This window comes from Poecilia formosa, unplaced genomic scaffold (genome assembly GCF_000485575.1).
Source record: "Poecilia formosa unplaced genomic scaffold, Poecilia_formosa-5.1.2 Scaffold4, whole genome shotgun sequence".
Taxonomy (NCBI): Eukaryota; Metazoa; Chordata; class Actinopteri; order Cyprinodontiformes; family Poeciliidae; genus Poecilia; species Poecilia formosa.
Genome location: NW_006799943.1, coordinates 681,487 through 695,590, shown reverse-complemented (window position 1 = coordinate 695,590; position 14,104 = coordinate 681,487). Strand labels below are relative to the sequence as shown.

At 41.2% G+C, this 14,104-nt stretch overlaps 2 protein-coding genes across 5 annotated transcripts in view; both read right to left on the bottom strand.

The window, feature by feature from the left end:
• The window catches only part of rac3b (Rac family small GTPase 3b), a 15,256-nt gene extending 14,540 nt beyond the window's left edge, over positions 1–716 (bottom strand). The window contains exon 1 of one of the 2 annotated variants that reach the window (XM_016674671.1): positions 506–716. In XM_016674671.1, the coding sequence (XP_016530157.1) occupies positions 506–540 (35 nt within the window). In that variant the 5' untranslated portion in view covers positions 541–716. The remainder of the gene's footprint in view (positions 1–505) is intronic. The other variant, XM_007558494.2, reaches the window with a different exon arrangement.
• Positions 717–1,471: 755 nt separating this feature from the next.
• lrrc45 (leucine rich repeat containing 45) lies at positions 1,472–13,452 on the bottom strand. 3 transcript variants are annotated; one of them, XM_016674658.1, is made up of 19 exons: positions 13,331–13,452; positions 11,366–11,646; positions 10,967–11,028; positions 10,776–10,846; positions 9,904–10,082; positions 9,581–9,709; positions 9,099–9,211; positions 8,895–8,953; positions 8,169–8,246; positions 7,755–7,890; positions 7,206–7,283; positions 6,284–6,395; positions 6,144–6,214; positions 5,692–5,784; positions 5,502–5,594; positions 5,255–5,428; positions 4,005–4,152; positions 3,763–3,834; positions 2,790–2,876 (listed from the first exon to the last, which is right to left on the bottom strand). In XM_016674658.1, exons 2-18 carry the CDS (start codon positions 11,592–11,594, stop codon positions 3,764–3,766), a joined length of 1,896 nt encoding a protein of 631 aa, XP_016530144.1. In that variant the 5' UTR covers positions 11,595–11,646; positions 13,331–13,452; the 3' UTR covers positions 2,790–2,876; position 3,763. The 3 variants fall into 3 exon arrangements, with proteins under 3 accessions (XP_007558545.1, XP_016530144.1, XP_016530147.1); XM_016674661.1 differs by having other exon boundaries at positions 3,763–3,812; XM_007558483.2 differs by lacking the exon at positions 3,763–3,834 and having other exon boundaries at positions 1,472–2,876; positions 13,331–13,449.
• Between the last annotated feature and the right edge of the window lie 652 nt (positions 13,453–14,104).

Genomic DNA, 14,104 nt, shown 5'->3' with positions numbered 1-14,104 from the left:
TGTATTCTGACATTCAGCCTTTTTGAACAAAATATGAGTATTGACTCATTCAACATTTATGAATATATCTAGTAAGAACAGCAGTAAGGATCGTGAGCGGTGACCGCTGCAGCAGGCAGGAATCTGGGCGCTAGAAGACAAGGGGCTGTGTGAGCGGTTACAATAGCGGGGCCTGCTTGCTGCTGGCAGGGAGGGCCACGCATTCCTCAGCGTGCATCAGCACTTCAGCCTGCCTCCACTGGCCTACGATGGCCGTGTTCTCTGCGAGGCTTCCCGAGGCGCCCGGCTCCTCCCTGCACGCTGCAGCGGCCGGGATGCAGCCAGAGAGCCGCTAACAGAGGGGCGAGCCGACCGCTAACCCGGAGAAAAACGGGCCAGCCGATGCAGTGCTCCGTGAGCCCTATCCCTTTTCCCACATAGCATCCTCCCATCATCCATCTGTCGGCGGCCGCATCACATGAGCAAAGCTCCGCTGTTGGCCCGTATCATGTAAAAGAGCCCTTACCCGTCGCCGACCACCACACATTTGATCGCTTGCATTTGGACAGGAGCTGGACGCTTTCCGGGAACCGGGGCTGGACAGTTCAGGGATCCGACAGTCCGCGCTGAGGGATCGGATGAGAGCAGCGGGTTAGTCCGCTTGGCGATGAAGCCGCAGTGAAAGAGGTCGATGACGAACTGCGCCGACTTTCTCCGGGAACAACCGAGTGTTGTTAAAGGGACAGGCCGGACAGAGAGACAAACGGTGGAAATGCCGCGTTCCAGGATGTGAAAATGACGTCACAGTCAGCCTGGCGGTTTTCCAGTTAGACGTCAGAACACAGGTGGGATTGTTCCAGTGATCAGGCTAACATCTGCTAACAGATACTAAACTGACAGCTGGCCCAACGTACTACAGAGTAGTACACTGTTTGACTTGGGGCCCCTGTTCCTGTCCCATTACCACCAGAGGGCAAAGTAGGCTCCACCTTAATGAAGAGTTGCACTACTTCAACATTTTTACTCAAGTAAAAGTAAAAAGTGGCTTTCTAAGAATTTACTCAAGATTAAAAACGTATTTGGTGAAAAGGCTCATTTAGTTCTGGCTAACAGATCAAAACATCTGTCTGATTATGAAAACATGATGCAGACGAATATAGAAAACTATAAATACATACTATTTTAAAGACAAAAATAACAAAAGAATACACATAAATGATGTAATTAAAAATAAATTCAGGTATATCGAGCTCCAACGAAGCCATGTCCAAACTCAGACTATCACAGAGAACAGCTGCAGAATAATCTATATCCAACTTAGTGAAAACATAAAATATATCCGATAATGTAATCAAAAAAACTGAAGGAAGAGGTACATTTTATATTATCCTCTAACCTTAGATGTTCTGTAAAATTGTAACTATGGTAACACAATCAATGAAGATCATTATTTGGAAAAATAATAAAATAAACACTTGTACTGATAATGATAGAAGAAAATAGACATTTATTTTGTTTTTTGACAAAATCACAAAATGGAATACATTTGAAAAAATAACATGATACAAAATATTTCGTTGTGATATAAAGATGCAATTAGAATACAAAGTTTGTGTAAAAATTAACCCTATGATCCAATCAGAGGATCATCTTGCTTCACTTCCTCTAAAAAAATGGAGCTCACATTTAGAAATATTTGTAAACTGGTGAGCAGGAATGAGCACGGTACATATTCGAGTGCCAACGGCGCTAGATGATCAGTCACATAAACTAGCAGGAAAACAGACAAAACAAAAAAACATCACTGCCTCACAAATAAAGTTGTTTACTAAAAACAATAAGCTTCAAGATTCCCAATACTGTCCTTCTGCTGTTTCCTTTTACTGACCCAAAGGGGAAAGTTTTCATCTTTCAATCCTGTCAGCAGAAAATAAGGAACTGAGATCAAACAACTGATCTGAGCAGAGAGATTGATTTCAACCATCATATATTAAATTAAAAGCTATTTATTGGTACAGTAATATTGCTTTACTCTTCAAAACCTTGTTTAGAATGTGCATGAATTTACACATTTAGCAACATAAATACAAAATTTGATGACATTTAGTGAATATCTGGGTAAAGAGCAAACAAATGCTGATGATCAACAGACTTTCTCTGGTTTTTATGTTCATAAACTTAAACCCAGACCTGTTCTGCTTCATTCCACTGAAAACTGAACCTCCAGACAGAACACAACCCCTGAACTGGATCCATTAATCCCTGGTGTTTATGTCTGTATCAGCACTACCTCAGGCCAAAAACTGACAGACATTTTAATGTTTACAGTCTGTAGGGCAGTGGAGCAGAAAGAACAGAGCTGCTACAGCTGCACCATGAGAAGCTACTGTCTCCAGTCATCATCACCATGGTGACCATGGGACAAGAAAAGAAAAAAAACAAAAAAACTTTGCATGAATGTTGTCCACCTCCAGTTACCACACAGACACTCCCAAACATACACCAGAGAGCAAAGGGACCAGAGTGGGGAGGATGAGCCCCAGCCTGGTCAAAAATGAAGACTTATGGGTTCAGAGCTCTTACTGACTTCTAATGTCAGCGTTTCATGGCGTCTAAAATCTGTCAGTCAGTTCCAGTGAGGTGTAGTGACTGGAGCAGCAGCAGATGTTCACTGGTTATGAGTGGGATTCCTCTGGGCTACTTGTTGGGGCTGCTGTAGCGTCCCAGCGGGGAGCCTTGAACGTAGCTGAGGATGGCGCTCTGCAGATAGCTGGCTCTCTGGGCCTCGTCCTCCTTCATCCGCTGGATCTCCACTTCCTTCAGCCGCAGCTTTTCCAACAGGGAAGACTTTTCACTCTCTTTGTCAAGAAGCACTTCACGGTGATTATTTGTCAGAACTACGAAAAATGAAACGCACAAAAATGGCATGATATGTAACAAGTGTGTAGTTTTATGTAATAAATTAGAATATTAATGAAAATTTCATGTATTTCAGTAACTCATAAGTTATATAATATAGAGACCTCCCACATTTTCTATACTTTTTTTTTGTTCAAAATATTATTATATAGTTTAAGGTATGAGAACTTTTTCTTGTTTTGTAAATGAATTAAAACCGAAAACATCCAGATTTTTCACTCTGTAAATACATTCATAATCTTCAACACATTTTTATTTGGAGTGAAGTGAAAACTGGATGAAGTTTATGAAAATACGCTATTTTTTGTTAGAATTATTTTTTACTATAGGTTAAGATACAAAAAAAACCACCAAACAAATAAAACTAAACTTCTTGTTTCAGCTAAAGTTAGGATGATCTAAATTATTTCTGTTTTGTAAGTCAGAATTTTCTATACATTAAGAACACTATCCAATACAAATAAGTGAAGCTAATTTACAATTTTATTCTGCTAATAACTAGCAGAATAAAATCATTCACTTTAAGAAATACTTGAACATTTATTCACAGGAATCTAAATGAACAGCTCATCACAAAGGCAAATAATTAGTGGATTACAAATTATTTAGCTCAATCTGAAGTTAAGATGAAGATATTCTGCTGTGAAATGTTTGCCTGCTGTTAAGTCCAAAATTATCCACACATCTAGTAGATTCAGATTTAAGATTATTTTCATTCAACAAAGACATTTGTCTCTGGTCAAGAATGTTCTATCATATAAAACAATGCAAAAGGAGTATTTTAACTGTTTTCAATTAAAATTTTTTAATTGAAAATTGTTTACAATTTTCTCTTCATCTTTATTAATATTACAGCAATCAAACCTTAATCTGTCGTTCTGTCCAGAGATTTTGTCAGGACTCTTCCTGGGCCACTACAAAATATTAATGTCACTTCTGAGGGGAAGAAACATCTAGATCATGATAAAATATTACATTAAACCAAAAATCTGACAGGAATATGAATGATTTTGAGCAAACTGTTTACTAATAGATCAGATTTTTGAGATTTCCAAAACATTATGCAACTTGAAACAAAGCAGTAAAATAAAAAGTGTATAATGTACCTTTCATCTCTCTCTCCAGAGCACTGATCTTTGCTTTGAGCCCCTCTTGTGCCGTCTTGTCTGCCTCCAGCTGTCCAATCTGCTCCAGCAGCTCCACTCTGACCCTGCTCACCTCAGCCATCTTCTCCTGCTCTTTTCCAGACAGATCCTGCAACAACATGCTGTGTAGGAAGGATCCACACCAAACAGCTGCTAGCAAACCCACCCAATTAAAGAAGGGCTGGCCGGTGCGGCAGAAAAACCTATCACCGTGTAAGCGTTTCATATCAATAATTAGTGATTACTTTTTTGTTTTGTCTGAAATACTGCCAAGGTGTGAGCTTTATTACTCAACAGGTTGTTGCTAGGTAACAACCTTTTTTTTTTTCTCGTCACATAGAGGAATTATCAGGCGACGTCACGTTGCGTCAGCAGCCACTCTACTGCCGCCTGCAGAAGGCAGGCAATACATTATTCTAACTATTTAAATTATTTACAATCAGACTAATAAAATCATCAACAACTCGCTGCCAGCACAGATCACCTCTCTTCACCCGGCACAAACTAACACACGCAGCTTTGAGGGACCTGCAGATGTCAGAGGCTTTATTTTTAGTACATTGTCTGTGAAACTCAAACTACCTCTGGTTCAACATGCTGCAGTTTTGATTTCAGCTAGTGGCTGAGGAAATGACTGTATTTCATTCGTCCTTTGCCAAATATGATTTTTTTTGTTTGTTTTTTTAATGTTTTTTTCGCTCTCTTTTTTAAAAACTTACATTTTAGGAAAACTCTATTCTAGTGCTCGTCTTATTTAGAGAGACTGGACATATCTTGTTGAGAGCTGATGATGTTACCATGAATAAAACTGCTTTAATATTTCCAGAAATATTAATATTGCCACTGCAGTTTGGGCCATTTTGCCTCATTTATTCACTCACATGTAATGTGTATTAATGGGTCACTAATATCAATTTGGTAGCATAACTTATTTTATCACACAGTGATAAACAACTGAAGCATACTGACAACATAATAGCTCATGTTAAAACAGCAAGATAAATGTGGGTAACCATGGCAACCAGTGAGCACTTGAAGACTGTCGGGTCTTTCTGGAGCATCCGCTGTGTTTACAAACAGATAATCCCTCTAAGTGCTCCACCTGGTCTGGTGTTGGAGCACATCCTGTGTGTCTCAGTTGTGTCTGAATTCATTTTCAGCTGGTTTTGCAGAACAGCTGATTACCAAGCAGCAGCACGCTGGGCGCCTACCTGCTGAAGCTCCTCTATCCGGCGCCGCAGGCCGTCCGTCTCCATGCTCTGGTGGCTGCTCTTCGCCTGCAGCTCAGAGATGCTTTGTTTCTGCTGGGAGCAGTGCATCTGCAGCTGCTGCATGGATGCACGCAGGGAGCGTAGCTTCTCCTCCAGGGATGACACGTGCTCCTGCTGCTCATGAAAAGAAGCGTGGACGTGAGGTTTTGAGAGCAGGAAGACTTTCTCTTCTGTTCAGGCGTCTTACCTCCTCCAAGCGCATTTGAGTTCGCACTTTTCCCAGTTCCTCCTCTGCCTGGGCCCTCTCTGTCACAACGGCTGCTTTAGTTTTACCCAGCTCCTGCAGCAGACAAACAAAACCAAGTATCTGAAAAACTCTTACCAACTGTTATGAAATTATTCTACACTGACGAAAGGAAGGAAGCAGGCCTGATGACCTCTTCCAGCTGGATCCTCTGCGCCTCCAGTTTGAAGATCCGCTCCTGCAGAGCTCTCTCACTCTCCTCTAGATGTTGGCTGACGTTCTCCACCTGCATGATGATGTAGCTGTTAAAAAACGTCCGTCCAAAAGTTGGCAGCAATACTGCCACCATGTAATCAGTCATATATGCCAAATCATTATATCAACTCTTTGAAACAAGAAAGACAGCAGTTCACAAAGGATCAGGTGTGATATCACCACACGTCTTTTACAAGACAAAACGCTTTGAAGGATGTTGAATTAACAGAGTTACAACATTTCGTTTCCCTTTGGGATCAATATAGTATTTCTGAATTTTTCATTGGATTGAAACTGAGAATAACATGTTATTCATGCGCGGGTTCGAGCTGTGATGTGATGCATGTTGTGTGAACAGTGTGATGACTGTTAGGGTGGAGGACGCAGCACCTCTTTGTGTCTCAGGGTCTCCATGTCCTCCAGGGCTTGCTTGGACCGCCGCTTCTCTGACTCCAGCCGATCTGCGGGACAGACGGGACATGAGCCGGACCTTGTGTGGGAACACTGCCTGCTCCGGATACTCCTGCTACCTTCTGCCTTCATTAGCCGCATCTTGAGCTCTGCGGTGCTGTTGGTGAGCTCCTGCTTCAGCTCAAAGATCTGCTGCTGCTGAGACTTGCACCTGCATTCCAGCTCCTCCACCTGACACACATCTATTACTAACATGATCGCCACGTTCATATGCTACAGGCAGTCATCAGTTCCTCTGCTGCTGCTGCACAATTGCAAACAAAAGCACAACCTTTACATTTGATGCTAGTTTCAAAGACAATATCATGAAAAAGTTCAGGAAATGCAGTATATAAAAGCATAAAAGTTTTTTAAAAATGGTTTGCTTGTCATTAAATCATTTTTGGCCATTCTACTGGTGTGATGCAGGAAGACTCCTCCATGACATTGTTACTGTTCTGACCTTGGATTTCACAGGAGTTTAACCCCATTGGCCTGAAGCGACCTTCAGATCATGATTATGAATTAAAGTAAAGCACTTTGAATTGCCTTGTTGCTGAAAATGTGCTATATCAATAAAATTGCCTTACCTTACCATGATCAAGCCTCTCCTGTAAAGCTGGAGGTTTTCACACACAGACGACTTTATGACCCAGAACATCTGTGCATGATAACCTGATTTATTTAAGAGCATTATGGGCTGTAACCAATCTCTGAGAGCCAGAACTCTGTTTCTATTGAAGAGGAATAAATACATAATTCACTCGATGAATTTTCTACTTTGACGTAAGGATTTTTTCTGATTTTCTCATTGGTTCTCTTACTCTCTATCAAAATATGAAACCAGAATAAAATGTACAGAATGGGCTTTTGTTTATGAGTGTGAGAACTTAGAAAATCAGCCAGGGATCAAATACTTATTTCCCACAATAAGAAATAGTCTTTGTAATGCCACAGGTGTGTAAAGTTAGACACATGATACTCAACAAGCAGGGCTCATACTTTACTCCTGAGTTGGCCATTGGTTTCCATCAGGTTTTGGATCTCTCTGTGGAGTTTTCCCTCCCTGAGGGAACTTTCCTAAAGGAAAGGAAGACAAACACAGAGGATCATAGCATAGTCCTGTATTGACTAATGTTGGTTTGTTTGTTTGTTTGTTCGTTCTGTGAAATTGATGCTCGCTACCCAATCTGACTGAGCTTGAGCTGTTTTAGGAGAGCTCTGAATAGAAATGTTCACCTGTAGATGTAAAAGCTGGTAGAGACAAAAGACCTTCAGAGATCACTGCAGCAAAACGAGGTTCTACTGAGCCTGGACTCCAGGACTGGACACATTTTAAGGTTTTTATGTGTGAAAAAAAATCCAATAAAATACAAGAGAAGTTTGTTTTAGAATATGAAAAATGTGGCTCAGTTCAATACCACTGCAAGGCGCCTGCAAATACACACTGTGTGTGAGCACATCATTTATCCAGATCTGTCTGTGTAACTCTTTGCTTTAAAACACAAAACTCAGACAACAGCCCTGATGTTCTCCAGTGTTTCAGCGTACCTCTTCCTGCTTCTTCCTCAGTCGGCTCTGCTGCTCCTTTTGCTCTTCTTTCTCAGCCTTCATGCGACACAGGACCTCACCCATACTCTGGCCTTTTTGCTCTGAGAGGGCCAGAGCTGCTTCTGTCATCTGCAACCTGCATTTTCAACAGAAACACCCACAAACCTCACTGCTTCCATCCATCTCTGCAGTCAGTCAGATGTAGCTTCTTCAGAGTAGAAAAACTCATCATAGTTAACTAAATATCTTTGGGGTTTGGGCAACATGTTTGAATTTTGTACAGCTTTAGCTTAATTTCTGCTCTGGTTGAGTCGTTCTTTTAGCAAATTGGGTGTTTTTTTTAAAGCCTGTAAAACGAGTCTTGCTCTTCAGCAGGAATAATATCAGAGAGTAGAAAGAATCTGAAGGAATTACTTGGCAGTGAGGGAGTTGATCGCTGACTTCCTCTCATTCAGAGCTTGTTGGAGCTGACCAATCTGAGCAGAGCTTGACCTGACATCAGAGGAGGTAAACACGTCATATTTAAAGAGACAGTAGGTCTATCATATTCATGTTGTAGGTAATAAGTCACAGACTTCATAAGCAAATTTGATTCCTTTAGGGTATATAGTGTCTGATGGCTTATTAGAACTGATGACCTCAGGAGAGTAATCAACAAGGTGTGTTACAGATGTTTAACAGGCTTAAGGACAGTCGAAGCTACACACCGTCTTATATAGGGAGTGTGTCCCTGTAGAGAAGACTGCTGTCCATAGCCTAAGTTGTATGCTTAGAGGTAACAAAGTCATATATGGTAAACTGTGTTTGCCATCTACAATCCGACTCTTATGTCTCGTTTCCACTGAGCGGTACTGAACCACTCAAACCTTTACTGCTAAGTGGAATATTGATCTGCTTAGTGGCGTTAGATTCTTCCCAGGTCAGTGTAATGATTACTAATATAGACTTGTCTAAAACAAATCTTCCTTTACTCATAAGTCTGTGTCATCTCACATAGGCATTAGTGAAGGAACTAAATCCCTTTTAATTTAGGTTCATTTAATAAATAAGTGTTTAAGTCTTTGTATTTAAAGAAGGTTGTGTATATCAGCTTTAAGAATAATTCAACAGCCAGTAATTATACAAAGTAAGTGAACTCACTTGGTGGAGCGTCCCATCTCCTCCCTCTGCCTGTCTATGGTCTCCATCAGGCTGAGGAACTGGAGGACAGTGAGGACAACCAGAGTCATGGTCATCATAAGGTATACACAAAACACTCATTTGAAATAAGATACAGTAGATAAGATAGAGAGAAGATTCTCTGTCTACTTACTCCAGACAGAATGTGCCAAACTGACAGTTTACCTGGCGACCCTTTTCTTCCTTCAGTGATTGGATCTCTCTGCTGAGGACATGGGTCTTGTTGCGGCTTTCTCTCAACGTGAACTCTCTTTCAGAGTTGTGTCCTGTGCTCTGCTCTAGAAGGGTCCAGAAAGTTCACAAAATGAGCCACACAGATGACAGAGAGTTTGTTGAAGCAGGTATATGACTCCAACTCCACCAATAGGGGTTTCTTTTCTCACTCAGGTGGACCAGTAGGAGTCTCTCCAGAACCTCCAACTGTGTTACATATTGAGCTGCCCAGTCATAGCAAAAAAGACTGCTATTCACTATTATTCCTGTCAATACTAAAATTATTTTGGTAACACTGCAAGTGTAGCATATTAAAAACAAAATATGCATGTCAATCTGGTGATTTCACTCATAGTATTTTTGGATGATTTTTATTGTTTTTGCTATATTTAGTGGAAATCACACTTACAGGAGGAGATATGTGACAGTCTTACCCAGAGCTTTGAGAATGTCACTGGGAATGTTGTTTCCTGCCATCTCAAGCTGAATTACACTCTTGTTCTTCTGCAGGGCCTCCAGCAGTGACCTCCCACCCAACAGACCGATGTTGTTCCACCTGAGGTCTGGAAAAGGAAGAGTGAACTATCATTAGTCACACAGCAAAGATGTTTGGTTTAAACCAACATCTCCACTACATCAGGAGAACTACAACAAAAACAAACACAACACATTAGGGACTCCTGAGACAATCAAAGATGCGCCAACATGTCTGTTGCTCTGCGGTTGGTCAGGACTGATGTGGGCAGTTCCACTTCACCTAGCTCCTGCAGGGTGCTGTTGCGTCTGAGGGCCAGCGCCAGCTCCGAGGCTCCGTGGTGGTTGATCTGATTGTTGCGCAGGTCCAGGTGTGTCAAAGTGTTGTTAGACGCCAACCCATCACAGAACAGCGAGAAGGACTCTTCCCACACACCCAGAGCATTCCACTCCAACACCAGCCTGAGAACAGTGTTCACACTGGGTCACTATTATCATATTATAAATGGCTCCAGTGTGCTTCCCTCCTCAGGCTGCAGGGATTTCATATTTATGGAAACCCTACAAAACAGTGATGTCACAAGATTCTCCAAAAGACATAATTTTGTTCAAATTTGCTGTTACATCACTACATTTTGTACTGGCTAAAACAAGTAAAACCGCTGTTATAGTTTTACTGACAGCACCATTTTATATAGACAGATGAAAATGACAGTGTGTTTAAAGACAATATGTCTCTAAATTCTAATGGCTTTTATTTCCATTGCATTGGGAATAATTGGCATCCTGTTTCAAAGCAAACATTAGGAGAAATGTATCAAATATGTTCTCCCTCCTCACATAGAGATGAATAAGGAATATTAGATTGTTCAAAAACAGCAATGTCAGCATTTTTGTCTTTACAAATTCCTGGAATGTCTGTAAGAAGTGAAAATGTTTGTAGATTTCTCTTTTCTGTGAGTCACTGATTGAATCGCTTTGTGATTTTTATCCATGACAGATGCTTTACTAATCACCATTACTTCAGAAAGCTGGCTTTCACTACACTTGGTAAACATTTTAGTGAAAAATCACTAAACACCATATTTTCCCACATTGATAGAAAGAGGTTCCCTAAGTTAATATTTTTTCAGTTTTTTTGACAGATAAACTCACCTGTGCAGTGTCTTGTTACATCCCAGCAGCTTGCCCAGAACCTCAGCTCCTGTAGATCTCAGATTATTTCCCTGGAAACAGTTTTCAGAAACTCACCGATAAAAAAAAAAGTCTGTATTCAGATGAATTATTTATTTTAAAGTGTTTCTGCCTGTGTGTTTAGCGTGTGTGTCAGATTTTACAGCTGTTACCTTCAGATCCAGGCATTTCACTGATATGTTGTGAAACAGTCCAGCCAAAAGCATCTTGGTGCCTGAAAGTCAATTCAAAAATGTAGACTGTTACATATATAGACATTTATTATTCAAAGGTGAATAAGATAGCTTGATGGCTTTTTGTTAATGCCAGTTTCTAAACAATACATCCCAGTGGTTTCCACTATTGACTTGTACATGGTACCTTCTCTTTCACTCATCTTGACGCAGATCAAACTCCTGCAGAGGCCTGCTAACGAACCATTCAGCTAATTATGGTGTTGGACCAGAGAAACATCCAGAATAACCAGGGACCCATCCGGGTTTTGAGGACTGGAGTGTAGCATCTCTGTTTTATAGCATCATAAAGCCAACATGGCTGACAGTCATACACACCTTCTTCTGTTAGCATGCAGTCACTCAGGGAGACCTCTGTGAAGACGGCATCCTTCTGGAAGGCCCTGGCCAGGATGCTGCAGGTGTCAGTGGACAGGCTGTGTCCACTCAGGTCCAGCCTGGAGCTGTGGGCAGCCCTGCTATCCTGGAGCTGAGCCACAACACTCTCCTGGGGCTCCACCCCACCCTCCTTACACAGCTGCAAGTACGTCCACCTGAAGTCTTCCATACTGGACAGAGCTGTTCGTTCTTCCTGCTGCCTGCCAGGACCTGAGCATTAGCTGACAGGAAATGAGATATTTTCATCAACAAACTGCTGCTTCATTCATTTCTGACACAATGAAGTTAAATAGTTTCTAAGTGTTGCTTTCAAATTGTAATCATTTTTCATTTTCAGGCTCCTCATGAAGCCGTAATGTCATCCACTGTTTCACTGCCATAAAGGTTAGAGGTCAACCATCTGAGTGTGGTCAGTGGCAATTTAAACATTAGTGGACCTGTGGGCTGTTGGCTGATTTGTTGTTGTTTTTTCCCCATCTTTTATTTTTTATATGAAGGCAGCAGCTGATGCTAAGCAGCTATGCTGACTGGAGTTGAGACATCACTGTGGAGGAACTCTGGCCCACTCCGCTTTAATTATTGGAATTCTGCCACACTTCTGCCAAGACCTCCAGATTCATGGTCCTGGATAATCAAAGTGAGCTTGAGCTGCTTTTTGTGTTTATTCAGGTTATCTTTGTCTGATCTTAAACCCAGTTTGATTATCTGAAACATTCAAGAGGGACAAAAAAAGAAATAAAATTTAGAAGTCACCGACTGACATAGACCTGTCGTCATAGTATCAACCTTCCAGACCGCTCAGGTGTTCTGGTTCTGGTCTGCTCTGTATCCCCAGAACCAGAACCAAACATGGAGAAGCAGCATTCAGTTTGTACGCTCCTCAAATCTGGAACAAACTTACAGAAAACTGCAAAACAGCTGAAACACTGAGTTCCTTCAAATCTAGACTAAAATCTGTTTGCTTAGAGCTGTGTTCAATTCACAGATGAATTCCAGTCTTCAATCTACTATTTTATGACAATGATATTTGATGATTTTGATGATATTTAAGAAAATTGTCCATTACTGAAATATGGGATGCAAATAAATTTGACTTGCCACAGAAATCTATGTTGCTCTAATACCCCTAAATAAAATCAAGTGCAATTACCCTCATAAATTATCTATATAGTAAATAAAGTCCACCTTTGTATAACTTTATCACAGTAAAGGTTGGAAGCATTATGATGTGGGGATGAGTTTCTTTGGCCCTGACAGGGTCAGGATCGATGGGAAAAAGGATGGAGCTGAGTCCAAGATAATCCTGGAAGAAAACTTGTTGCAGGCCACAGAAGACCTGAAACTGAGATGGCGTTTCACTTCCCAGCAGGACAAACTCCTTAAACGATTATCGTTTCGCTCAAAGTATCACAGATGTTCTCCTTCTAACTTGACTGACTATGAGCAATTTTGCAAAGCTGGTAGACACAAATCAGAAAACACCTGCAGCTATAAAGCCTATTGCAATGTCATATTAACTATGTGAATATGCAAAACACATTTGTCAGATTGTCATTTGTGAAAATGTTGAAACCTATGCAGCATTTTTTTCCCACTTTGCAATTATGTACCATTAAATCTATTGGCAATTATCTTGAAGGTATGACAAACAACATCCGGAGAATCACTTAGAACAAAGCAGCTGCAAAGTCTAAAGGTTCTGAAAACCCAACCGTCATATTTGACCATATTCTATAAGACAACCATTATGATGGTCCACACTGATGCAACTGGAAGTTTTGGCTGTAACTGAACCACAACAACTTAACCGCGTTAACACAGTGAAACCCAGAAACAGCGACGATATCCAGACAAACATGGCGTTTACTCTACAAACTAATAGTAAGAACAAAAAGCAAAACCAACCTCTGAGAGCAGGAAACAACTACCTAGCAGAAAGCAGTTGTTTCAGACACAGAAGCTAACAGAAAACAAGCCAGCGAGTAACCAGGAAATGAACTAAGACGCAAAGCATCTTGGTCAGTGTAGTTTTGTAAAAACGCCTTGGCGCTAGCTTCCTCTATGCTAGCTTCAGTTGACAAGACACAGCTTTACGTAGCTCTACCGCCCTCTTCTGGCTAGGTCGACCACTGAACAGACCTAATGATAATCAGAACAGACGAGTATTATGAGACGAGATAGCTATGTCATAATTATGAGATATTGTCTCATTATTGTGATACTAATTAAGATTCAAATTAAGTTTGAATCAGCATACTTCCATTTAGCTGTTTCATGCAGAAATATAGATTTTTCTTTATAATATAATGACTATCAAATATTTCATGTAATTTCAGAACTTCCATCCATCCATTTTCTTTACACCCTTGTCCCTTAGTGGGGTCGGGAGGGTTGCTGGTGCCTATCTCCAGCTAACGTTCCGGGCGGGAGGCGGGGTCACCCTGGACAGGTCGCCAGTCAACACAGAGACAAACACCTAGGGGCAATTTGGAGAAGCCAATTAACCTGACAGTCATGTTTTTGGACTGTGGGAGAAAACCGGAGTACCCGGAGAAAACCCACGCATGCACAGGGAGAACATGCGAACTCCATGCAGGAAGACCGTGGCCGGGAATATAACCCAGAACCTTCTTGCTGCAAGGCAACAGCTCTACCAACTGCGCCACTGTGCAGCCCAAT